The sequence below is a fragment of the Tenrec ecaudatus genome, chromosome 2, assembly GCF_050624435.1.
Source record: "Tenrec ecaudatus isolate mTenEca1 chromosome 2, mTenEca1.hap1, whole genome shotgun sequence".
In the NCBI taxonomy this organism is placed as follows: domain Eukaryota; kingdom Metazoa; phylum Chordata; class Mammalia; order Afrosoricida; family Tenrecidae; genus Tenrec; species Tenrec ecaudatus.
This window is the reverse complement of record NC_134531.1, coordinates 2,452,906-2,476,937: the sequence shown is the minus strand read 5'-3', so window position 1 is coordinate 2,476,937 and position 24,032 is coordinate 2,452,906. Positions and strand designations below refer to the sequence as shown.

Here is a 24,032-nt window from a genome sequence, read left to right as displayed (position 1 = left end):
CCCCTCGGTGAAGGCCGCTGGGGAGCAGACAGCTGCCCACACGTCCCACCGTGAGGCTCTGCCTCGGCTTGAGGCATGTGCCCTAGCAGTGCTGCCCACTGGCCCAGCCGGCCAGCCAGGCCTGACCTCCCAGCCTCGGGGACTGCCAGGCCCCTCTAAGGCACCATCTCCAGATAGAGCCTGTGTACCTTGCCCACCTTTCACACAGGTCAGCCCCGGCCTGCCCGACAGGCCGCCTTGCTTGCCGTCTCCCTCCCATCTCTGCCCACGGCAGTTCTTGGCCCCAGTCTGCCCTGGGGCCCACCTTGCTGTCCCTACCCATGTCCGTGCTGTCAGCACCCATTTTTAGGAGCCGTCACCAGGGAACCGGCCTCGTTTTGGTGACTGATGAACTAGTGTGGACCAGCGGCTTGGCCTGGCTGCCTGTTCCATCCCCGTCTGCCCCGTACTCCGCCCCGCCCCTCCTCCAGGGCGGGGTGTAGTGACAGTCTCCACCTGCCTGTCCAGGACAGGGCGGAGCCTGACACAGGCAGGTCTGCAGTGGATGGGGGTGTCACCACCGCCCTTGTGCCACTGAAGTTGACACACAGCCACATTATAACACCTTTATTTGTCTCCACCAACTGGACATGACATTAACCACGGCAGACACATGGGCAATTGGACACAGACACGGGCTGGCAGTGACAGCTGTGGCCATGCATGTCGGCACGTGCTCCTTGAGTCCGCGCCAACAGCAACCTGACTGGCCACGAGCGGACGCAGCGACACGGGAGCACGCCATCACGACTAACAGTGCAAAAATAGATCGCATCTCTGTTCCCTTCCTGAGAAACGCAGCTGGCTAGTGGCACAGGGTCCCTTTCAAGTTTCATTAAGGGGGGCGGTGTCCTTGTCTGGCTGGTCTGTAAGGAGCCTGGGGCTGGGGGTTAGCGAAGCAGGCCCCCACCAGCTGCGGTGGCAGCGGGTGGGCGGACTCCAGTGTGGTTGGCAGGTTGCGTGCAGGCGTGGCTCGGCCCAACCACGCCCAGCGCTGTGCTGGCAGGGACGGGTTGAGGCAGGGACACCAGGACAAGCTTTCCTAGACGGATGGATAGGCAGCCAGCAGGTTGTCCATCTCCCTGGGCCCCTCACCTCAGCCCAGCTGGCTGACAGGCTAGATGAGCTGCAGACCCTGGGGGGCGGCGGGCTTCCTGGGCCCATGTTGTGGGGTTCTCTGAGTTGGAGGTTGGGGGGAGCCTCCTGGGTCCATTGGGGGATCTGAGTTGGAGGTGGGGCCCATGGGGACTGGGTTGGGTGGGGGTGCCTCTACCCCTGTGTGGAAGCCCACCCCTGCCAGGCAATCTGGATGGGCTAGGTCAAGGATGGGGGGTCAGGCACAGAAGACAGGGCAGGGGGCTCTGGCAACAGGTTGGTATAGACCAGACCAGGGCTGGAGGGCAGCAGGAGCATCTGCCAAGACCAGTCTCCTGCTCTCACGGGAACGCCTGGCCACAAACTGTGCTTCCCACGCTGCCCACGAGCCGCTGATCCCTGAGTGGCCACGTGAGGGGAGGGCACAGGTCTGTCCCCGGGTAAACAGGTGGGTTCTGTCTTCTGCCTAGCTGTGGGGAATGGAAGCTGACCGGGGCGGGGGGTGGGTCGATAAGCCGCATAGATGACACTGCTTTTACAACACTGGGACAGCACGCTGTGTGCAGACGGGTGACTGCCCAGGGCAGGGCAGTGCTGGGCTCATGTTGGAGGGCCTGAGGACGCAGGGTGGCTAGACACAGGACATTAAGACTGGGTGCTGCTCAGGCGGAGGTGCAAGGTGGGCAGGGTGTCCACATAATCGGCCTTCCCTCTCAGACATGGAGATGGCCTGTAGTGAGTGGCCAGGGGGACACCCCCGGTCTTCGCAAGCAGTGAGGTTCTCCATGCAGCTTGTCACGTGAGCACTGGACAATGGCACTGGCGCTTCCAAGGCCCAGGCTGCAGTGTGTGTGTGTGGGGGGGGGGGGGGGGGTTGGCAGCTGGGGCACGTGGGGACAACCAGGCTGGCCACCGGGCTCCCCTTCCTCCCTCTTCCCAGACTGAGTTCCACCTGCTCCAGACTAGCCTTGGTGGCTGGGGCTCTGGCCTCAGGACTGCCGTGTTGCTGGGGCTGGCAAGACAGTGGGAGTGGTGCCTCTCCACAGTCACTTCCGGGGAGGTTCACCCTCCACCCACAATGTCAAGAGTGCAGGCTTGGGGCTGCTGGCTGCACACCCCACTGACGGGCACCCCAGGTGGTGGCCACACACTGCAAGCAGTGGGAGGCGTGGACCTTGGCCCTGCTGGGGACTCCAGGTCCCTCCCCAGCAAGCCCTCACGACACCCCACCCCTGATCCGGCTCAGCCAGGGAACTGTGAGGGCCCAGGCCACCCCAGTCGGGAAGCCACCGCCCAGCCAGTAGTTGGCAGACATGTCTGAGCTCCTGGTTAGTGAGTTAGCTGGAGGCTCCAGGAGGGGTCAGGGGGTGGCCAGCGCCACCGCCAGCCAGCCTGGGGACTGCTGGAAGGGGCTGGCCTGCTGATCGTGGGCAGAGGGGGTTAGTAGGACGAGGGGAGACCCCGAGAGCCAAGCACTGTGGGAACTGCGTGCTGGCCGCCACCACCCCACACCCACCCCGCAGACCCACCCAGCAAGCACAGGAATGTCACGAAGTTGGGGTGGGGGTCGGCTCCCAGAGCAGGTGCTACTTGCCACCCTGCACCTTCTGGTTGTAGGTGCCCGCATGCTTGTAGCCCGACACGTAGCCTGACTCGTCCAGCAGGTCCACACGGCCAGCCTTACCACGGCCCTTGCCAGACGGGTCGAAGCGCTCCTTGTGGGAGCCCGTGAACCTGGACGTGTCCGTGAGCCGAGACACCGTGGGTGATGACACAGCCTTCTGTGGGGCAGCCAGCCAAGGGAATGGACCGGTAAGGCTGAGGCCACATCCCAGCCTCACACCCAGCCCCTCCCCACCTGCCCCTGCCAGGTCACTGTGGTGGCCCGAGGGAAGCAGCCCTGGGGCAGCCCGAACTGCCTCCTGTGGATGCCCTGCAGGTCCTATCCCAGGAGCGAATGCTCCGACTGGGGCAGTGTCTAAGACACCTGTCCCCTCACATGACCCCACCCGCACATCTGCCGGCTTCTCACCTGGCCCAAACCTCACCTGGTGGCTGTCACCTGGCAACCCTCACCTGGCGGTCCTCCCCTAGTGGTTTCGCCCCTGGCCCTGGCCCCGCCCCCGGGCGCTCACCGTCACCCCCGCGATGATGGGCGCCTTGCCCTCGATAAGGCGGTGCACCTCCTGCAGGGCGTCCTCGCTGCTCTTGTCTTTGAACCGCTTCCTGGACAGCTCCTGGAGCGCCTCCTGGAACTGCTCGAACGTGATGGTCCGGCAGGACTTGCCCCTGCGGGCACAGCCGCGCTCAGCCCCCGCCCCTTTTCCCGCCCCTCGCGCCAGGCCCGCCCCGTCCTGCTGGCCGATTCCTGCGCCACCGAGACTTGCCCCGCGCCCCCATCCCACACTGCCCCCCGCACCCGGAGCCAGGGCCCAAGTCCTGCCCTGCCCCTGCCTAAGCCCACCCGCCCCACTCCACTCCCCCTGACCAGGGTCGCTGCCCCACGAAGACTGGCGTCGGCCTGGGAGCTCAGCTCAGCCGGAGCCCAGGCGGAGGTGGGTGGACAGGGTGCAGGTCATGCAGCCTGCTTCACGCGGGTGGTGGCGACCCTGGAGTCTAGACAGTCTTCTGCCATCATGTTCTCCCAAGAGTCGGCCTGGGGCAGTGGGGAAGGCAGCCTCCCTGTGGCTACCCAGCTGCCCGCTGGCACCGACCCCAGACCCCAGTTCTGCCCAGCTCTGCCCAGAAATCCACCTACAGCCTCCTGCCTGCCAGGGTACCCTCGGGCTGCAGGTCACCTGTTGCCGTGGTATGGTGACACTCCTGGGGTCCCCAGAGGACATAGAATCTGCACCTGGGGATGCTGACAGCTGGGCATGGGACAGAGATCAGCCTCCCTCTTCCAGGGTCCCTGGGGGGTCAGGACGGACTTTCATCCCCTTGGAAGGACACCCTTCCACTGGGGCTAGCAGTGACCCTGAGCAGGTGCTGTGTCCCCCACGTGGGAGCCCTGAGGTCCGGGAGCCAGGTGCTGATCCGGGCAGGGTGCGCGTGGGCCGAGTCTAGACTTGATAGCAAAGGTGCATGTGCGCGCACAGGTGTACACAATAACGCCCGCACACAGGCACAGGCGCACACACCAGTGCACACAGTAACACGCACGTGCACACAGGCACACCTCATGCATTTTAAAACACTGCAGCCCTCTACATCTGCCTCAACTCGTCCCCACCTGATGTTTGTATGGGAGAGAAAAACCAGCCGCTGGGATGTTTGGAGGTACTGGCCCAGACCCCGACACCCCCTAGCCAGGGGCCCCCTCGGGACTCCAGCCTGGTGGCAAAGAGAATGGAACCCGAAACCTCCCCACCCTGCTCCCCTGGGCCTGCAACCCCACCCACACAAGCTGTTTTCCCCCAAACAACCGGTCGCTCAGAGCAACGGCAGCACACACACTGGTTCCCCCCCCCCCAAAGCTTGGGGTAGCCACTCTCCCACAAAAGACAAGGACAGACAGTCCCCTGGCTCCAGGGCACAGCAGGCCCAGAAAGGGCCCCGCTCTGCCTGCAGGCTCTGGAGGGTCCACACCCAGTGAGGCCGAAGTCCTGGGTGCTGGCTGCAGAGTTGGCGGGGCCATGGGGCCCTTTCCCAATTGTATGCCCAACCCTGGCCAAAGCCCATCCCCTCCCTAGAGCCCCGCCCTGTCCCAGAGTCTAATCTCTCCACAACCCTCCCCTCCTATGGACCCTGACCCCTCCCCAGAATCGCCTGTTTAGGGCTCACCCTGCCCCACATGTGCCCAAGCCTCAAGCAGTGGACAAGGAGGCCCAGGGCCAGAAGGCAGCCTGCTTCTGCAAGCTGGGGTCTCTAGCTGGCTCATCTGGGAAGATCCACTCCCCTTCCATACCCTCCCTGGCTGGGCCTCTTCAGGACAGGTTTACTACTGCTCTACCCCTGCCAACTCACCGAGGTACCATCCCCCCACACCAGGCTGCAACCTGAGTGCAGGGGTCCGTGTTCGGACCTCCAGAGAGGGGCAGACAGCCTGGGGCCCCCACCCCAAGGTAGGCCCGACCCCAGCTCCCCCCAGCCCCCGGCCACAGTGCTCTGGACCCACCCACGGAGGCATAGCCTCCATGCCATCCTGCAAAGCGGGCCCAGAATGGCCACCCCCAGCAACCAGGCCCCTGGGTCTCCCTCAGGGAAGCCCCACCACTCTGCCTGGGCTCAGGTGGGAGCTGTGGCATGCTCTCCACGTGCAGGGCACCCCCACAGAAGAAGAGAGCTGAGCCCTGGTGCCTCACTGACGGGCCTAGCCGGGCAGAGGTAGGCCAGACAGCCCTCAAGCTCACCAGGACTCAGCGCAGAGGCATGTGTCACATCCGGAGGGCTGGGGGAGGGGCAAGGGGTACCCAAAGGGTGAGATCAGAGCAGCCTGGCCCAGCCTCCTGAAACATTCTAGAACCATTGTCCCAAGGGGTGTTGGGCAAACAGTGGAGTAGGATGGGAGACATGAATGTGAGGGGCCAGTTCAAGCCTCCAGCTGCCTTGGTGCTTTGTTGGGTGAGGGGTCCTCCTGTCTCCTGGGGACACAGAGGCACAGATGCTCTATGGGTCAGCCCAAACCCAGCAGAAGGTCTGCTACAACAGGCGGTCCCTCTGGGTCCTGCTGGGCACTGCCCCCACTACCACCCAGCCCCCCCCCCCATGTGAGTACTGGACTGTCAAAGGCGCCCCTGTCCTGTCCCTGGCTGGGAGGACATGTGGACACCAGGCCTGACGCCCGACCCAGTGACCACACTGCCAGCCCAGTGCATGGTCTCTCTCCCCCTCGGCACCAGGCACTGCCAGTGTGAGTCACTAGGCCCAGGCGTGGGCACGGGGTGGGAAGGGGGCTGGCCAACCCTCCTGCCCATCTGCACCACTGTCCCCGAGAGGGGGGTCCCCTCCCCCTCCTGTCTGCTCTGAGTGGCCCAGAGTGCGGGAAACAATAGAGTCCATCCCCAGAGACACTTAAGGACAGGACGCTGCTCCTGGCGACAGAGCTGGCTTGTTCTGCAAAGTCAATTAGAACTGAAGGGTTTCATCCACACAATGGGCACCCCCCCACCACCACCGCACCCCTTCTGCCTGGGAAGGCTGCAGTTTCGTCCAGCCAGTCAGGGGGCCCAGTTCCCCTGTCCTCCAGGGCAGGCAGGGCTCAGGGCCAGCTCATATGACAGGACATGTCAGGGGGTCTCAGACAACTGGAAAAGCCCCCACACAGCTTTGAGGTAGGCAGCCTGAGCCCAGGGTCCCCCAGGCCAAGAGGACCATGGCCCAGAGCAACCTGCTGGACAGGGCATCGACACTGAGGACTGTGAGCCGGCTGCAGATGCCCACCAACCCAGTAGGGTACTCTCCAGCCTCCCAGCAGTCCCCAAGCCCCGCTGGCACCTAGACAGGGCCCGGCCCAGCCAGCAGGGAGTGTGTGTGTATGTGTGTGTGTGTGTGTGTACATGTGTGAAGGTCATGTGTATGAAGACGTGTGTGTAAGGTATGTCTGTGGACGTGTGTGATGGCAGTGTATTTGAAGGGTGCATGTGTGTGAAGGTGAGAGTGTGAACATGTTTGTGGATGTGTGTGCTGGCAGTATATTTGATTAAAGGGATGCGTGTGTGTGAAGACCCCAAACCGAAGCAAAGAGCACCCTGTTGCTGGCAGTCCAGTGGATTCTGACGTACAGCAAGCCGGGGCTCAGTTGGGTGGATTAAAACCTCTGACCGGTAGGTTAGTAGCCCGTGCTTACCCCGCAGCACAACCAGGGCCCCTGGTGCCCAGGCCCGGCCCGTGACCCAGCCGTCTGTGTCTGCCTGTGTGGGGCGTTCCAAGCTGACCTCAGCCAGTGGCCCACGGAAAACCTGGAGAGAAGCCCCCATCCTTGAGCCCCAGGGAGCGGGAGGGGCAGTGTTGGGAGGGAGGAGCGAGGCCACGGTGGAGGAAAGGGCACCCAGTGACGCCCGGGCAGCCTGGACAAGCCCTGCGGTGACAGCCACCCCCAGGTGCGGGCACAGATCGCTTCTCTGGAGGGAGAGGCAGCGTCCGGCTCAGGAGGGCAGGGCTGAGGCTGTGGTGGATGGTGCCTGGCTCTACTGCCAGGACTGTTGGGGGACAAGATGCTACAGGCAGGTGAGCCCAACCGAGGGGCAGCGGCACCACTGAGGGGGCTCCTGGGGGAACATGTTCCTGCAGGGTGTCTGTGGTGGGGTGGGGGTTGGGGTAGGAAAGGCTTCCTGTGACCTAGGGTCTGCCTCTGCCATCCACAAGAGCAGCCCGGACAGCACTCGGTGGCCACATCCCGGCCATTGCCCTGGTCACTCCTGCCGCAGTCCCATTCAGGGGAGGGGAACAGAGGGTGTCACATTGCAGTTCTGACGGCCTCTCACCAGAAGCTGGAACCCGCCTGCCTCAGGGACACCTGGAGACGCCACCTCAGGCTGACAGCAAGTTCTGGATCTGGTTAGGTAGGTCTAGCAGCAGCAGCCCACCTTCACAAGACAGCCCAACATCTCAGTGGGCAGTGTGGGCCCGCAGAGCCCCAGCTGGGCATGCATCACCCCCCAGCCCGAGGGGAGTCTCTGTCGGAAAGCTCCCCCCCTCACCTCTCCAGGTGACCTGAGGCCACCCACCTGGAGCCAGTGTGCCCGGGCTCCTGAGGAGCAGCAAGACAGACTATGGGGCCACACCCTCCCCACAGACACCCAGGCACGCACACGCAGGCACAGTTGAGCTTCCAGCCAGCCACCCTTCCCGACTCCGGTTTGAAACCTGGGCCCAGGGCACAGAGGGCAGCAGAGGCGTCTTCGGCTGGTTAGCAGTGGCAGGTTAGTGGTAGGAGGTCAGCAGTGGCAGGTTAGTGGTAGTAGGTAGCAGTGGCAGGTTAGTGGTAGTAGGTCAGCAGTGGCAGGTTAGTGGTAGGAGGTCAGCAGTGGCAGGTTAATGGTAGGAGATCAGCAGTGGCAGGTTAGTGGTAGGAGGTCAGCAGTGGCAGGTTAGTGGTAGGAGGTCAGCAGTGGCAGGTTAGCAGCAGATCAGCAGTGGCAGGTTAGTGGTAGGAGGTCAGCAGTGGCAGGTTAGTGGTAGGAGGTTAGCAGTGGCAGGTTAGTGGTAGGAGGTCAGCAGTGGCAGGTTAGCAGCAGATCAGCAGTGGCAGGTTAGCGGCAGCAGGTTAGCAGTGGTAGGTCAGCAGCAGAAGGTTAGGAGTGGTGGGTTACAGTAGATTAGCAGTGATAGGTTAGCAGTGGTAGGTTAGCAGCAGGTCAGCAGTGGTAGGTTAGCAGTAGGTTAGGAGTGGTGGGTTACAGTAGGTCAGCAGTGGTAGGTTAGCAGCAGCAGGTCAGCAGCAGCAGGTTAGCAGTGGTAGGTCAGCAGTGGTAGGTCAGCAGTGGTAGGTTAGCAGTGATAGGTCAGCAGCAGCAGGTTAGGAGTGGTGGGTTACAGCAGGTCAGCAGCAGCAGCAGGTCAGCAGTGGTAGGTTAGCAGCAGGTCAGCAGTGATAGGTCAGTAGTGGTAGGTCAGCAGTGGTAGGTCAGCAGTGGTAGGTTAGGAGTGGTAGGTCAGCAGCAGCAGGTTAGCAGTGGTAGGTTAGGAGTGGTAGGTTAGGACAGGTAGGTTAGGAGTGGTAGGTTAGGAGAGGTAGGTCAGCAGTGATAAGTTAGCAGTGGTAGGTTAGGAGTGGTAGGTTAGGAGTGGCAGGTTACAGCAGGTCAGCAGTGGTAGGTCAGCAGCAGCAGGTCAGCAGTGGTGGGTTAGCAGCAGGTTAGGAGTGGTGGGTTAGCAGCAGGTTAGGAGTGGTGGGTTACAGCAGGTTAGCAGTGGTGGGTTAGCAGCAGGTTAGGAGTGGTGGGTTAGCAGCAGGTCAGCAGTGGTGGGTTAGCAGCAGAAGGTTAGGAGTGGTGGGTTAGGAGTGGTAGGTCAGCAGCAGCAGGTCAGCAGTGGTGGGTTAGCAGCAGGTTAGGAGTGGTGGGTTAGCAGCAGGTTAGGAGTGGTGGGTTAGCAGCAGGTTAGGAGTGGTGGGTTAGCAGCAGGTCAGCAGTGGTAGGTTAGGAGTGGTAGGTTAGGAGAGGTAGGTCAGCAGTGGTAGGTTAGGAGTGGCAGGTTAGGAGTGCTGGGTTACAGCAGGTCAGCAGCAGCAGGTCAGCAGTGGTAGGTCAGCAGCAGCAGGTCAGCAGTGGTAGGTTAGGAGTGGTGGGTTAGGAGTGGTAGGTTAGGAGTGGTGGGTTACAGCAGGTCAGCAGCAGCAGGGTTGTGGTACAGCATGCTCACAGCAACTGCAGAAACTTTGTTTAAAGTTTACACATGGTAACATGACAACAAACAGATGCTACCATGGCAACAGGGTCCAAACAGAGGCCGGCGGGTATCCGGGGCTGGCGTGGGGCCCAGAGCCACGGCATCCCACTGTCAGCAGTGAGTGACCTGACCGGGATCAGGCTTGTCACAGGGCACGGCAGGCAGCACCTCGGGCCTAGTGTGGCCATCATGCCCCTGGGCTGGGCACCCCAACGCTGGCCTCAGCTGAGTGTCCATCCCAGGCCCTGCAGACCCCACAGCGGAGACTCACAGGTGTGTGCACAGGCCCGCCTCCCCAACTCGGTAACAGTGAAGCCATCCCTGGCAGCCCCTTCCATCTAACGACCTTACTCCCGGGGCTCAGCCTGCAGCCCAGCCAGCAGCTGGAGGCCACGCCAGCTGCCCTGGACCCCACTGTCCTCACCAATGACTGATCACCTCCCCACCTGGCAGGTGTGTGAGACCGCGTGCTTATGCCCGTGTGCACACACGTGTGCATCTATATATAGTATGTGTGCATGCATCTGTCTGCGGCCTGCACACAGCTGTGCGTGCGTGGGTGTGCCTGTCCGTGTGCACACTGGCATGCGCGCACTTATGTATGCAGCCATGTGTGCTCATGTGGCGTTGCCTGCACATGCATGTGTGGTTGCTTGCAGACCACCCTGATGAGTGGGATGTGGGCAAAGAAAACAAGTCTGCAGCAGCACCTGCCCTGTCAGCCCACCTAGGCTAGGGAGCCACTGTTTCCACATGCCCTGCTTCCAGGGACCTACCCCCCACACACACACCCTGGGACAGGGACCCCGGAGGTGCCTACACTGTGTCCCCTGAGAGGCCTCCTGGCAGCAAAACTTCCCCGGCCGCCCAGCTATACATCCTCTCCCCTTAGACCACGCGACCTGGATGGCGCCTGGCTGCTGGCCTCTCTGAAAAGGGATCTAGTAAGGGGGGCCTGTAGAGATGGCGGGAAGCTGAGAACAAAACTCACAATCACAAGAGGGAGCAGACGAGTCTGGGAGGACTGCTGGGACCCCCAAGACTGGACCCTTTCCTCCGCTGCTAGCCTGCGCCTACACTCAGCCCTGTGGTCCAGCCTTCAGCCAACAGATTGGGGAAAGATGCATGGACACGTGGTGTGACACGAGATGTGCATACACATGCACACACGGACTAGGTGCACATGAACGTGGACACATGCATACAGATACACGTGCACACACTTGTGGGCGTGTGAGCGCACATGGTCACGGGTGTGCGTGCACAGACGTGTGTCTACAGATGGACACTGATATACGTGCGTGCACATGGGCTGAATGACATGCACACACAGACACCAATGTCCGTACATGGAGACATACCAGAAACCACATGGACACAAGCACACATGTGTGCACACTGGGGCACACAAACCTGTGCACAGCATGCAGAGGGAGAGGGGCGGGGCGGGGTGGGGTGCCCGGGGCTGGATAGGGCGGGGCGCCGTGGGCGCACACTCACTTGATCTTGCTGAAGACGATGTCCACGTCGGTGATGGTGACGTTCTTGCCGTCTATGACCTGGCAGTCCCGGCACAGCTTGGACCAGTTCTTCCCGTGCATCTCTCGGCCTGTGGCCCTTGTGTCCCCGTGCACCGCGAACTTCCGGAAGGCCTCCTCCAGGGCGCTGAGCCCCTGGGCCACCGCACCCTCAGAGGCACCCTCTGGCCCCTGCGGGGGACGCTCCGCTGACTTCTCCCTTGAGGGGTCTCCTGGAGACTTGGGGGGCGTCCTGTTGGTGGCCTTGGCGGCTTTGGCTTTGCTGTCAGCCATGCTGCTGGGGGCACGGGAGAGAGCAGAGTCACGTGCTGGTCCCAGACAGTCCCTCTCTACCTCCGGGTAGCCCAGGGACCTCGGGGTTGGTGGCCTGGAGACCGGCCTGATTATGCACATTCGCATCCCGGTGCTGGCCCCCAGCTACTTTCTCACTTCTGCCCCCCCCTCCAATCTTTAACTGGCTGGGAGGGGCCAGGACAGGCCCAAAGTGGAGGGTTGGTGGGGACTAGGGAGCATGGCAGCAAGAAGTGCTCATACGCAGTAAAATGATAAAGGCGAGACCTCGTGGGCCAGAGGGACCGGATAGAGTGGAGGGAAACAAGACACAGAACCAGAGTCACAAAGCAGCCAGGCTTCCTGATTGGAGAGGGCCTAGGTCCCAGAGACTGGGGCCCTTAGTCACCCCACTCCACCTCCAGCCAGTCTGGAACTGACTGCCCCCCATGCTCCCTGGAAGTATAATGGCCGTTTCAGATCCAAAGGGCAAGTGGCCCAAGGGCAAGGTTCAGAGGATTAAGAAAGGTGGTGTGGTGACAGGGACACACGGGGGTGGGTGGGAGGGGGGGAACCCAGGAGGTGAAGGGCAGTGTGAAGGAGGGACCAATGGGATGTGACACTGCCGGTCTGCTCTGTAATCCGTCACTCAAATCACGATCAAACTTTAAACAAAGGAATACAGGGCAGACAGCCTTGAAGGGAGCAAGCCCAGGGCCAGCCTGAGGGGACAGGGCCCTCAAGCCTGAGTGACCAGCTCAGGTCTCAGGGCCAAAGCCGAAGGCTCAGGTTCCAGCTGGAGGTTGACACCATTTCTGCATGTGAAATGAGAGCCTCCGGGCATGGGGCGTACACTCTGGGCGACTTCCACAGGAAAAGCAGCTCAGAAATGTCGGGCCGGCCACCTCCACCTTCTGGAAGCTTCCCCTGGTCTGAGAAGCGTCTTGTGAGGGAAAGAAGGTGGGAAGACAGCCCATCCAGAAGGCTCTTCTGGGCATGGGGACAATGGCGGTGTGTTAGTCTGGATAGACCAGAGAAACAAATTCATAGACGGTCATATGTGTACAGGAAAGAGCTCTATATAAAGAGTAGTGGTACATTAAGAAAACAGCCCAGTCCAGATCAAGTCCATAAGGCTGATATTAGCCCCTATGTCCAGTACCAGTCTGTAAATTCCTCTTCAGACTCACGCAACACATGCACTGACGCCGAGTGCAGGAAGGTCACAGGCCAGTGGGTGGAAAGTCCTGTGGAGGCAGTGGGAGCGTCTCAGCGCTGGCGTGGTCTCCACATGGCTCCTCCAGCTCCAGGGCCCTGAGTGCCGTCAGCCTAGCTCCATGTGGCTTGTCAGCAGGCATGTCTCAGGGAGGAGTGTGTGTCCCGCCTCCAGTGAGCTACTTATCTCCATCACGACAGGCTAGACACCCCTTCACTCAAGTCTCAAGTTGACACCAGATGATGTAACCAGCACAGGCGGGTTCCATCCTCGGCCATGTCTTTCTGATCTCCTGCCACCAGCACTGTGCAGGGGGCAGCTATTCGGTAGCCATGGCCCCCAGGCCCCACGCCAGAGAGGGCGGCCATGGCAGGCTGCGGGAAACCCCCCAGCTACCTTCCCCGCGTCCCACGTGGGGGCCAGGCATCTCCAGGGCATCTGGTGGATCCGGTTACCACCTGTGGGGTGCTGGGTAACCTGGAGACAGACGTGTGGCAAACAGATAGGCATGCAGATAAAGTTATCTGAGAACCCCAACATCTGGGGTCCCGCTAACAAGAAAGGAAAGGAGGGGCAGCTCAGGAAAGGTGGCCGTGAGGTCACACTGGTGACGCCGCCCTGCTCACACAGGGACAGACACCGGGCCGCGGCCTTCTCGATGGACAAGAGCCAGTGGGGTGGTGAGATTTTACAAAACATGCCTGTCCTCCCGGAGGCCACCTTCTAACCCACACCCTCCGTGTGTCTCCACGTGGCCGGCCGAAGAGGACGGCGGAGCACAGACACACGTGGGCAAAGTGCTCAGCTCCCAGCAAGAGACTGCGATTCTCAGTGAGGAGGGGTTCCCCTCAGCAGGGTATACACACACACACACACACACACACATTCACACACACACACACACATACACACACTCACACACACACGCACACAGGCAGGTGGCAAAAGATGGGAAAGCTTCACGAGTGTGAGCAGAGATCAGGCATCAAACACACAGACTGAGCACTTTAACCGTTCTGAGGAGAATGCCTGCGACGGGGAACTTCTGTCTCCACACAGCCTACACTCAACGTGCAGAGAAAATACTAGACCCAACTGTGCTGTTGCCGCTACAGGCCGTGAATCTGATGGAGACTCTGCATGCAGGAAACCCCGCCCTGTCCTGCCCCATCCTCTCAATGATCACACCTGGCCCGTCGGCAGGGGTCTCTAGAGAAACTAGTGACTACATTTATATCTACGAACAGACTTGCCCAGCACTGAGGGCTCAGTTCAACACACTCCATGGAGCAGTCAATATACTGGAAACTCTTCAACTCCCCAGGGCTGCTGGGTCCAAGGTCAAGGAAGCAGACAGCTGTCTTCCTCAGCACAGTGCAGCCAGAGTCCGCACACAGCAGGGCGGGTCACCAACAGTCAGCAGCTCAGGAGCTGAGTGAAGCAGGCCCCGATGGGATGTGGAACTCAACCAATGCAAGGCAACAGGATCCGCCAGCCTCAAGCTCAGGCGATGTGCGCACCAGCAGCGTGGCGAAGCAGGTCTCAAAGGAGCCTCAAGCTCTAGCGACACGATTGGCTGTCCCACAGTGGTGTAGCTCACAAATTGAGGCAGAGAACTAGCTAAAGCAGTCGCACTCTGGTCCGATCACGGGAGAGCAAGGGAGGAAAGGGCGGGCCTTGCACAGCCATTTATCTCTGCCCTCCAATCAGACTGTGACCTGATTAATCCCAATGTTCCTATTGGCCAGGTTGGCGCAATAAACTTTCCTACCATGCCAAAATACAAAGGGCCTTCCTCTCTGCCCTCCCTGCACGATGTTCTTCTCCAGGGACTGGGCCCTCCTGATAATACGTCCACCAATTTGACCCTCATCCACTCAGGACGATTCTGGTCGGACTTCTTCCAAGACAGACTGTATCCTTTAGACACTCTGGGGTATTTTCAGCATCCTCCACCGGCTGCACCTGACGCAAAGGTATGGGTTCTTCTGGGGTCTCCCTCCGTCCTGCCCAGCTGCCACCTGCCTTGGAGATGCTGGACGGGACGCGCGTGGCTCAGGCGCGCTTTCGTTCTCAGAGACGTCGGCTTTGCTCTTTGACGCCGTGATTAGGTCTGTGCAGCGGACAGGCCCCGTGCAGTGTGCTGCTTGATCTCCTGACTGCAGCTTCCATGAGTGTGTGTAATTACTGGTGTTGCTAGGGGCCGTCAAGCTGGTTCCGGCCTACGGTGACGCCGTGCACAACAGAAGGAAACGCTGCCTGGTCCTGCGCCCAGTGCTGCAGCCACGGTGTCAGTCCATGCCCTCGAAGGCGTGATGCCCTTCTCCAGGGGCTGACCTCTGACAGCATGTCCACAAGTCTCACCCTCCTGGCCTCTGAGGAGCAGCCCGCTGTGCGGATCGCACTTGTCTGTTTATCGCGATGGTGTCTATTGGCCCCGCTGTGAGGACGTGGGTCTTCTTCACTGAAGGGTGCAGTCTTTGGTCTCCATCAGCAAGTGCTTCCATCTCTCTGGGCGCCCAGCAAGCAAGGCCGTATAGCGCAGCTCGTTGGTAAGCCTCCTCCCCATCCCGGTGCCACGTTCTTCTCCATACAGCCTGGTTCTTTGATTGCTTGTTCAGGATATTGACCGGATCCAGAACCCCGAACCAATCTTGGTGTCACGGAGTCCATTCTGACGCATAGTGACCTCTATGACAGAGCACTTGTCCCTGAGGATTTCCGAGACTAGCTCTTTCCGGGAGGAGAACGCCTCATCTTTCTCCGGGACGCACCTGGTAGTTTTCACCTGCTCGACCCAGAATCCACCACGCCAGCAGGGCGCGCGGTGGCATCAGCACGCAAAAGGGCACATCCTCTGCTTTTAAACGTGACACAGGGCAGCTGGCGAAGACAATGGACGTGCACTGTCCTTACACTGTAACTGCATCGTAACGGAGCCCGAAGCTAGCAAGCCCCAGTGACAAACACGGTCCTCGGAGCTCCAGCTGAGAGGACGGAAGAAAACCACACCTCCAGCCGCACCCAGGAGGGACTTAACTGTGGCTGCCGAGTAATCTGTGTACAGAACGTGGCAGGCGGAACGAGGGCGCTGCAGACAGACAGGGTCTCCAAGTCCCTGTCACACTCCCTGAGCACCTTACTGGCCACAACCTTAGCCCTCGAACCAAGGGGAGGTCCAGCCGCCAGGAGACAGATGGGAGGGAGGACTGGGGTGGGGGTAGGGCTCACAGAGAGCAGACTGGGGTGGGGGTTGGGAGGACTGCCTGAGAGCAGAGTGGGGTGGCAGGGCACTGAGGAACCGCAGGCTCTGGCATGGAGAATGGGTGGCCATCAGGCTGACTACTGAGAGCCTGGAGAAGCGCAGGAGTCCCCCAGGAAGGAGCCTGGGGAAGAGGGAAAGCAGCTCCCTGTGCCCGGTGGGCATCTCCTGCTGGAAAGTGCCCCTAGAGTGTGACGGACAGGGTTGTGGGCGGGTTCATGAGCTGACAGAATCCCGGTGGGGCTAGCTCAGCATGGATTTTAGATGAAACGCCTGATTCTGAGAGCAGGCCCCGGGTGTGGAGGGCTGAAGACACCCCCACTCCGGCAGGCTCGGGTCCATGTCACCTGGGCTGCAGGGGGGCCAGGACTGGCACTCACTGGATGAAACTGGTGGGAATGACCACCCCGTCCTGTCTGTCCACAGGCCAGATTGTCCATCTCCTCTCCGGGTGCTTTGTCCTGTTTCAGCAGGACTACGGGTGAAAGTGATAAAATGACACCATGGAAGGGCTCCCTGTCCGCAAACTCCAGGTGGTAAACCCACAGGCAGTAACCGATGGCTGGTTCCTTGGGGGTCTGGCTGGGGAAGTTGGGGGTAATAGGGAGCTGGCCAAGAAGGAAGAGGGTGTCCTCCAACTGTGTGGCGATGACTGTCTAGCTCTTCCTCATAGGACTGAACTCCCGAAGTGTGGGATCTGTGAGTGACATGGCAATAAAACTGTCCAGAGACCAGTCCCGGGACATCATGCTTGGTAAGGCCCTCTAGGAGGACTGTCTTAGTGGCCACAGTCAGGCATAGTCTCCGCTGTGCGGCTGGCGAGGACCAGGCCCGGCACGGCACGGCTGTGGGCCAGACACACCCGGCGGCTCCGAGCAGCAACAAAACTACTAAACAATCGTACACCACGAAGAGCAATGTTTTCTCCTGTGAGTGAAGCAGCCCGGAGAGCTCCGCTCCACGTGCTGGTGCTGTGCTGGTGTGGACAGAGCTCCACGATGCGTCCTGTGGGGAAGTGGCACGGAGCCCGGCAGAAACCAAACCATCCACGTGGCAAAGAGAACTCTGCAGGGAGAGAAGGGCACGTGCAGGGGTGGGGGAGACACTGCAGGGACCCTGCCGCTGGGCAGGGAGGGGACACTCTGGGCCCTCTGCCTGTGCAGTGCTGGTTTCTAAGCACAGTGACACATTTCATTCACTAGGGACAGGCACTGAAGGAGGCTGTGTGACCGCAGTTCCCGGGGGCAGACCCCACCCATGTCCCACAACCGCTCCCAGAAAACTGACTTGACAGGGAGGGGAAGGGGGCCAGGCCAGGGCAGAACAAAGCCCAAGTAAAGCCAGGCTCCCCGCCCTGCCAGCGTGGGCGGTGGTGGACCCTCCACCCAGGGCCCCAGGGCCCCGGCCACGCCCTTGCATTATCAGCCAGGCTGCCCTCGGCGTAGGACCTTAATGAGCTGAGGTTGGGCAGGTGCGACCACGGGGTTAGGACCAGAGAAGAAGGAAGGGAAGGGGGGGAGGCGGGTGCCAAGGTCCTTATAGGGGAGTCAGCTGCCCAAAGCCCCAGAAGCCAGGCTGTCCGCTGGGGCAGACCCAGCCCCCAAGTGTCTGCCCCAACCCCTTAGACATTCCGTTGGAATGGCCTCTCCTCTCAGATGGCTGCCTCAGTTTCCCTCAGGATGTCTGGAATAAAATCCAATCTCACTGCCCGTGACTTGACTGATCCACAGTGTCCCTAGAGGACAGGGCAGCGCTGCCCTGTGGGCTCCTGAGACGGGAGCAGAAAGTCCTGTCTGTCTCCCACAGAGCAGCTGGTGGTTTCCAACGAATGACTTTGCAGTTGGCAGCCCAACACTTAACCACTGAGCCACCAGGGCTCCTGCATAAAACCCAGACCCTCAGATTTCCAGAATGACCAACTGGAAACACATCTGCATATAGACTGCCGAGGAGGGCCACTCTGGGCTGGAGGACGAGGGGCAAGCCCCACGCCCAGGACAACGCAGGAGGGCTCCAGGGTCCTGGCCAGACTGAGGATCAGGGCAGTGGAGAAGCGAGAGATTGGCTGTGTCTTGGAGTCAGTGACATCCCCCACCACCCGCCTGCCTCCTGGTGCAGGTGGGTTATCTCAGGGCACCTCCACCTGCGGCTGAGCCCCAGAGCACCCCAGACAATGGCAGGGACTCCCGGGGGGGTGGCAGGAAACCTTGGGTGTCACCCAGGATGGGCCAGGATGGAAGCCTGGGACGCTTGGGAAGCGCGGTCTCCGTAGCTCTCGGCCTACGGGAATCCCCGTGGCACTCAGGGACGCACGCCACGTCAGCCCCCGTCTCTCTCACCCCACAGGTAGCTTGTTATTTCATAAGTTACTACTAAAATAAGAACAACAGAAAAAGCACACCAACACTAGAAGGGTTTTAAAATACCATTGACAAAATATTAAACGAGACCTCGCAAACACATCCAAACAACATAAAACTGATTTAAGGTATTTTCATATTGCCTCTCCATCGGCATCCTCATTGGCAATATTCCGTACTTTCATTCCTGGGCATAGTGATTACGCACCAGGCTGCAAGCCACAAGGCCGACAGTTCAAAACCACCAGCAGCTCGGGGAGTGGGGGGTAAGGTGGCGAGGCTCTCTACTCCCACAAAGAGTTACAGTCTCGGAAGCTCACAGGGGCAGTTCTGCCCCGTCCTATAGGGCCACGGGGTCAGTGTTGACTCAAGGGCAGTGAGTTTGGTTAGGGTTGTTTATCCGAGCCCGCTGTTCACCGCAGGAGTAGGATCCCAATCCTTTAGAGGCAGGCCACTTAGACAAGAGTCGCCGTGTCTGATGTACCAGCAACAGGGGCCTTGTCTTCTCCGGACACACGATGCTCATCTTGGAAAAGACCCTACTGCTTCTGCTGAGCTCCAGCGCTTGCTCTGACAAGCTTGTTCTGGCTGGTTGGACACTTGTGGGAATTGCACTGTGCACTCAGAATATCCCGTGGGCACTTGGCGTGGGGCACAAGCTGAAGTGAAGGACAGGTGTCACCCTCTGGCTGTTTATTTACTGGAGTAACAGATGCAAGAGAGTATTTCACCAAAAGTGCAATGGGTTTTAAAACAGAACGCATAAACATTACAAGCACAGTTCCATCCACTTTCTGACACCCATGGTCAGAATGAACATTACCGGGGCTGCTCAGAAGACACTGCTGTGTGGATGAACGTTAAAATACGTGACTAAGGAAGGTAAATTTGTGATTTCCACATTGGGCAGCCGCCCCCCACCCCCTTACAGAGAACCCCTATTACAAGTGTCATTTTAACAACCAGTTCGCCAAACTCAGCAAAGAATTGGTTCTGTGGAACTGGTGTGAACCGGCTGAATCCCACCACTGGTGCTGTGTTCCCAAAAAGATGTGCTGGAGCCCCCACCCAGGACCACACCTGCCAACTTGACCGGGCTTGGACACGGGGTCTTTGAAGATGCTACCAATTAACATGGGGACACCTGATCCGAACACACGGTGCCCTTGTGAAAGAGGAGACGGGGAGGGGTGCGATGGGATGCTGCCGCTGGGAGCCAAGGGGCACCTGGGAGACGAGGAAGGGCCTCCACCTGGGGCACCCAGGGTCTGAGGCCTGGCCTGGCTGTCTGAGGGGCGCAGGGAGGGGAGGGGAGGGGGGCAGGTGGTGTTTGTCACAACGGCGGCAGGGGCACCATGAGGAGCAGCATCCCTGCCCCGGAACAGTGCTGCAAAGTCCCGGAGGAGGGGCAGGTGGCCCCCGGCAGTCAGCCACAGCCAGAAGCCAGCAGCGTCCGTGCCTGGAGGCGCTTGGCAGTCGGGGTGGGGAGTCTGGTGCCATGCTAATGCCCCGTGGGCCTTATGAGGGGATGGGGGGCAACTGTCTTCCCAGGCACCCATTTGGGCCTCCAGCAGAAAGGCTTGGCAGAGAGAAAGAGGGGCACAGTGTGATGTGAGGGGAAGTAATGGGGGGAGCAGCAGAGACCCACAGCCTGCCATGACGGGACAGACCACTCCTTCCCAAGCTGTACAACGTCCAAATCTGTGAATCATTCCTTGTAGATTTATGCAGCTCACACTGTAAAGTTCTCTGTAAACCACACCTCCTACATTTGGACAGGCCATGCCACGTAGATATGGACAGATTCTATCTTCTATTTCTGGGCAGGTTATACACCCAGTAGATCCATGTAGATCAGTGTACCTTTTACATGTGTGTGGATCACAGTTTCTGGATCTGAGATCACACCTTCTAGAGATTGGGAAACCACACCTTCTAGATCTTGGAGGTTCACACCTTCTAGATCTGAGCGGATCACACCTTCTAGGGGTGAGTGGATTAAACCTTCTAGATCTTTGGAAGATCACACCTTCTAGTTCTGAGCGGATCACACCTAGATATGAGTGAACCAAACTTTCTAATCTAAGGGGATCCCACGCTTGAGATCTAGGTGGATCCCACTAGGAGAATGCCTGGTAGTTGGGGGGCTGAGCTGGAGCAGTTCTCTGAGAGGCATCCCTGGCGGAATGCACAAAGTGCGGGCACACGGATGTCATACGGAGCCTCAGGAGTTTGCTCCCTTCCCGTCAGGCCGAGGCAGCAAGGGCCCAAGTGGCCAGCAGGGAAGGGCAGCCTGCTCGCCATCACTGACTCAAGCCTGGACCCCAAGTGAAGCCATCTCACGAGGCCTGAGTTCCTCCTGCCCGAAAGTCAGCCAACAGGGTATTTTCCCGGGGAAGGAATCTGATGATTGTTTTACACAGAACCCAACGGCGCAAGTCAGTCACTTTTGTGGATTAAAAAATAAACCCAACCAAACCCATTGTTCTAGTCAATTCTGACTCATAGCAGCCCCCACAGAACAGAGGAGAACTACCCCGTGGGGCTTCCAAGTCTGTTAAGTCCAGGAACAGAAGGCTCCTTTCTATCTCAGGGAGCAGCTGGTGAGTTCAAACTGCCAACCTTGAAGTTAGCCCGGTGCGTAGCCTATGCCCATCAGAGCACCTTACATCCTGAAACAGCAGTGTACAGTTTACAAACTCTGCTAAGAAGTGGGCTCCATCCAGAGGCAGCGAAGTGCTTCCCCCTGGAAACCCACCACAGTCACCTGGAGCTTTGAGTGTGGCTGCCACACGTCCTCTTCCTGGACCACGAGGGTCTTTGTTTTGTTTCCTAACTGTGCCTGTGCTGGGCGACCAGCATGAGCTGTACAGACACAACCCCGCCCACAGCCGGTCACCCACACGTGACCGTGCACCGGGCTCTGTGCCAGTTACATCATTTCACGTCAACGTGAAGATGCATAAAAGCATAGGGGTGGTATCCAACCTGTCCGTCGGGTCACAGCCCGAGGGCGTGGCTTCTCCTAAGGAGGGCCCCGGGAACCCCCGTCTCTCTCGGCCCTCACCTTCCTGCTGGCCGACCCTGATGGTAGCCAGAGCCCCGCCACTGGAGCCACGCTGCCCCCGCCCCCGCCCCGGCCTGTGATCTCCCCGCGTCCTGCATCGATGCATGTGGCTGTGGGAGTCTGAAGACTAGTATCGGCTGGATGGGCCCTGGTTGGACCGGGCTGGCGTGCTTTCTTGGAACAGAAGTACTTCTTGGTAGAAGCCCTGTCTTACTCCTGCAGGAGTGAGGGTCTGAATTTGTTTCTCCGGCCCACCCGGCCTCACACTGGCACGCTTGGCACTGGTGGAGGAGGTGAAGACTGGGCCTGACGCCCCTGAAGGAGCTGCTTTAAAAGAACACTGCAGGGGGTGGCTTCACAAAGACAGGAATTTATTTTCTCACAATCAGGAGACTGGATGTCCAAGCTCGGGGGCGGTCTGAGGGTCTCTCTGTCGGCTCTGGGGGCAGAACTTCGTCTCGTCTTGTCCTCCAGCGGGGATCCTCACCTGGCACCCTGCACCAGTGGCTCCCTGTCACTAACTCCCAAGACACATGCTACACTGCTGCGGTGGGTGTGTCAGGCACCAAGGAGACCCATCGGAAACCCTGCGCCAGCCTCACAACGGTCTCCCTGTGCCTGAGCCCATTGGCGCGGCGACTGTGTCCATCCATCTCTTCGGGAGCCCTCCTCTTTTCACTGACCTTCCCTTTACCCAGCACGGCGTCCTTCCCCCGATAATATGTCCAAGCTATGAAAGACAAGGTCGCACCACCCTTGCCTCTAAGGAGCACTCTGGTCGTACTGCTTCCGAGACAGTCGGTTTGTCCTCCGTGGAGATGACCTCATGAATGGCACAAATAGAAGTCTGTTTCCGAGCGGGGTTACATCCACAGGCAGTGGGGATGGGGCTCTAACACACACGAGGGGACTTCACAAGGCTTGTGGAAACCGGAAGACAATGGGAGGCTGCACATAAAGGGGCAAATGGAAGAGACGACTTGCCCCAAATTCAAAGTCCTACCCCTCGTGAAAACACACTTCAAGCACAGACCACAGCTGTTGCCTGAAAGCTCACGGCCATCAAGCCTCCATCAACTCGTAGTGACCCAACAGCACGGGGTAAAAACCGGTCCTGTGAGTTTCCGAGACTGTAACTCACTACAGGTAGAGTCCCGTCTTTCCCCAGGACAGTGGCTGGTGGTTTAGAACTGCTAACCTTGCAGCAGGCAGCCCAGCACAAGGGCTCCCTGGTCACCAGCAAAGCCACACTAGACACTAAAAAGCAGTCATTAGGCAGAAGGAAAATGCTCACAGATCAGAGACTGAGCAGGAAGAAGAGCAATTAATATTCAGCTATGTGAATGAATTAGCTATCGATCGTATAAAGCAAAAGTATTATTTTAGCTACTATCAATTGTAGAAAATAATCATAATGTTTTGTAGAATTGAAATACATGGCAGCAATGATACATGAGTTTTAGGGAGATAAGTTGCTTAAGTGTCTTAAGTCCACTGTATTTATAGAGGCTAAAAGTCCTAACTAATATTCTCTTTGATAAGCCAAGGTTCCTATTACCTGCAGTGACTAAAAGCACCGTCAAAGAGTATACGACTTTTAAACAAGTGAGTGAAAGGAAAGTGGAAGATAAAAATGCATTTAGTCTAAATAATGTTTCAAAAGGGAAAAAGAACATAGACAAGAAAAATGAGGATCCTAGTCAGATTATAGATTTAACTGAAAGTTATTAGTCATCACCTTAAATGTAAATGGATTAAACACTTCAATTAAGTGATCATCAGATTGGATAAAAATAAAATTAGATAAAGCCCCATTACATGTCATCTATAGGAGACGGGTCTAAAACGTGAGGTGGAGATTTTGGAAAGAAAAAGAAAGCCACCATTCAGTGACAATGGAAAGTGAGGTTCTGATACAGGCCACAGGTGAATGGACCTTGAACACGTTTGCTAGTGAACAAAGCTACACCCAAAAGACAACTATCACATGCTTCCAGTTATACAACACGCACACACGAAGAAATACGCACAGTGGGCAAACACAGAGCGCCAGAAAGCAGAGTCGTGGTTACCAGGGTGGCGGAGGGGGGAATTATTGTTTATGGGTCAGAGTTTGTTTGGAGTGATAAAAGGTCTCAGAAATAATGAGATGGTGGCACGACATTGTGAACATAATAAATGCCACACAACTGTAAACTTAAACCTTTTACAATGATAAGCTTTATGTTCTATGTAGTGTACCTACCAGACTTTTAAAAATTAAAGAAGCTAATTGTGTTAAGTCTGGGTTGACCAGAGAAACAAATCTGGAGACACTCATATGTGCATAGGAGAAAACATTTTCAGAGTCTTTGTATATTGAGAAACATCCCAGCCCAGTCCAGACAAGTCCATAAGTCCAATATTAGCCCAATACTAGTCCATAAATTCCTCTTTAGACTCACACAGCCATGCAATAATGCCGAATGCAGCAAGACAACAGGCCAGCGGGTGGAAAGTCTTGTGCATTCAATGGTGGTAGAAGCATCTCAGTGCTGGCAGGGGTCTCCACGTGGCTCCTCCAGCTCCACGGCTCCGGCTCCATCAGTGTGTCTCCACGGGGCTTGTCAACAGGAATGTGTACCAGGGAGTGGAAGCAGAGAGGGAGTGTCTGGCTTCCTGCGAGCTATTTATCTCTGTAGAGCCTCTAAATGAGGTCATCAAGCTGCAACCTGATTGACAGGCTCAACTCCACCCCTTCACTCTTAATAGTCTCAAGTTGGCACCAGATGATGTAACCACCACACTAGTAGTTATATTACTATCAGGAGAAGTAGACTTTAGGGTAAAATGAATTACTAGCGATAAGGGGATA

At 58.4% G+C, this 24,032-nt stretch overlaps 1 protein-coding gene across 1 annotated transcript; it reads right to left on the bottom strand.

Moving 5' to 3' along the window:
• Nucleotides 1-634: 634 nt before the first annotated feature.
• Nucleotides 635-11,297, bottom strand: TPPP (tubulin polymerization promoting protein). The gene is made up of 3 exons (XM_075542972.1): nt 10,966-11,297; nt 3,270-3,423; nt 635-2,915 (listed from the first exon to the last, which is right to left on the bottom strand). Exons 1-3 carry the CDS (start codon nt 11,274-11,276, stop codon nt 2,721-2,723), a joined length of 660 nt encoding a protein of 219 aa, XP_075399087.1. The 5' UTR covers nt 11,277-11,297; the 3' UTR covers nt 635-2,720.
• Between the last annotated feature and the right edge of the window lie 12,735 nt (nt 11,298-24,032).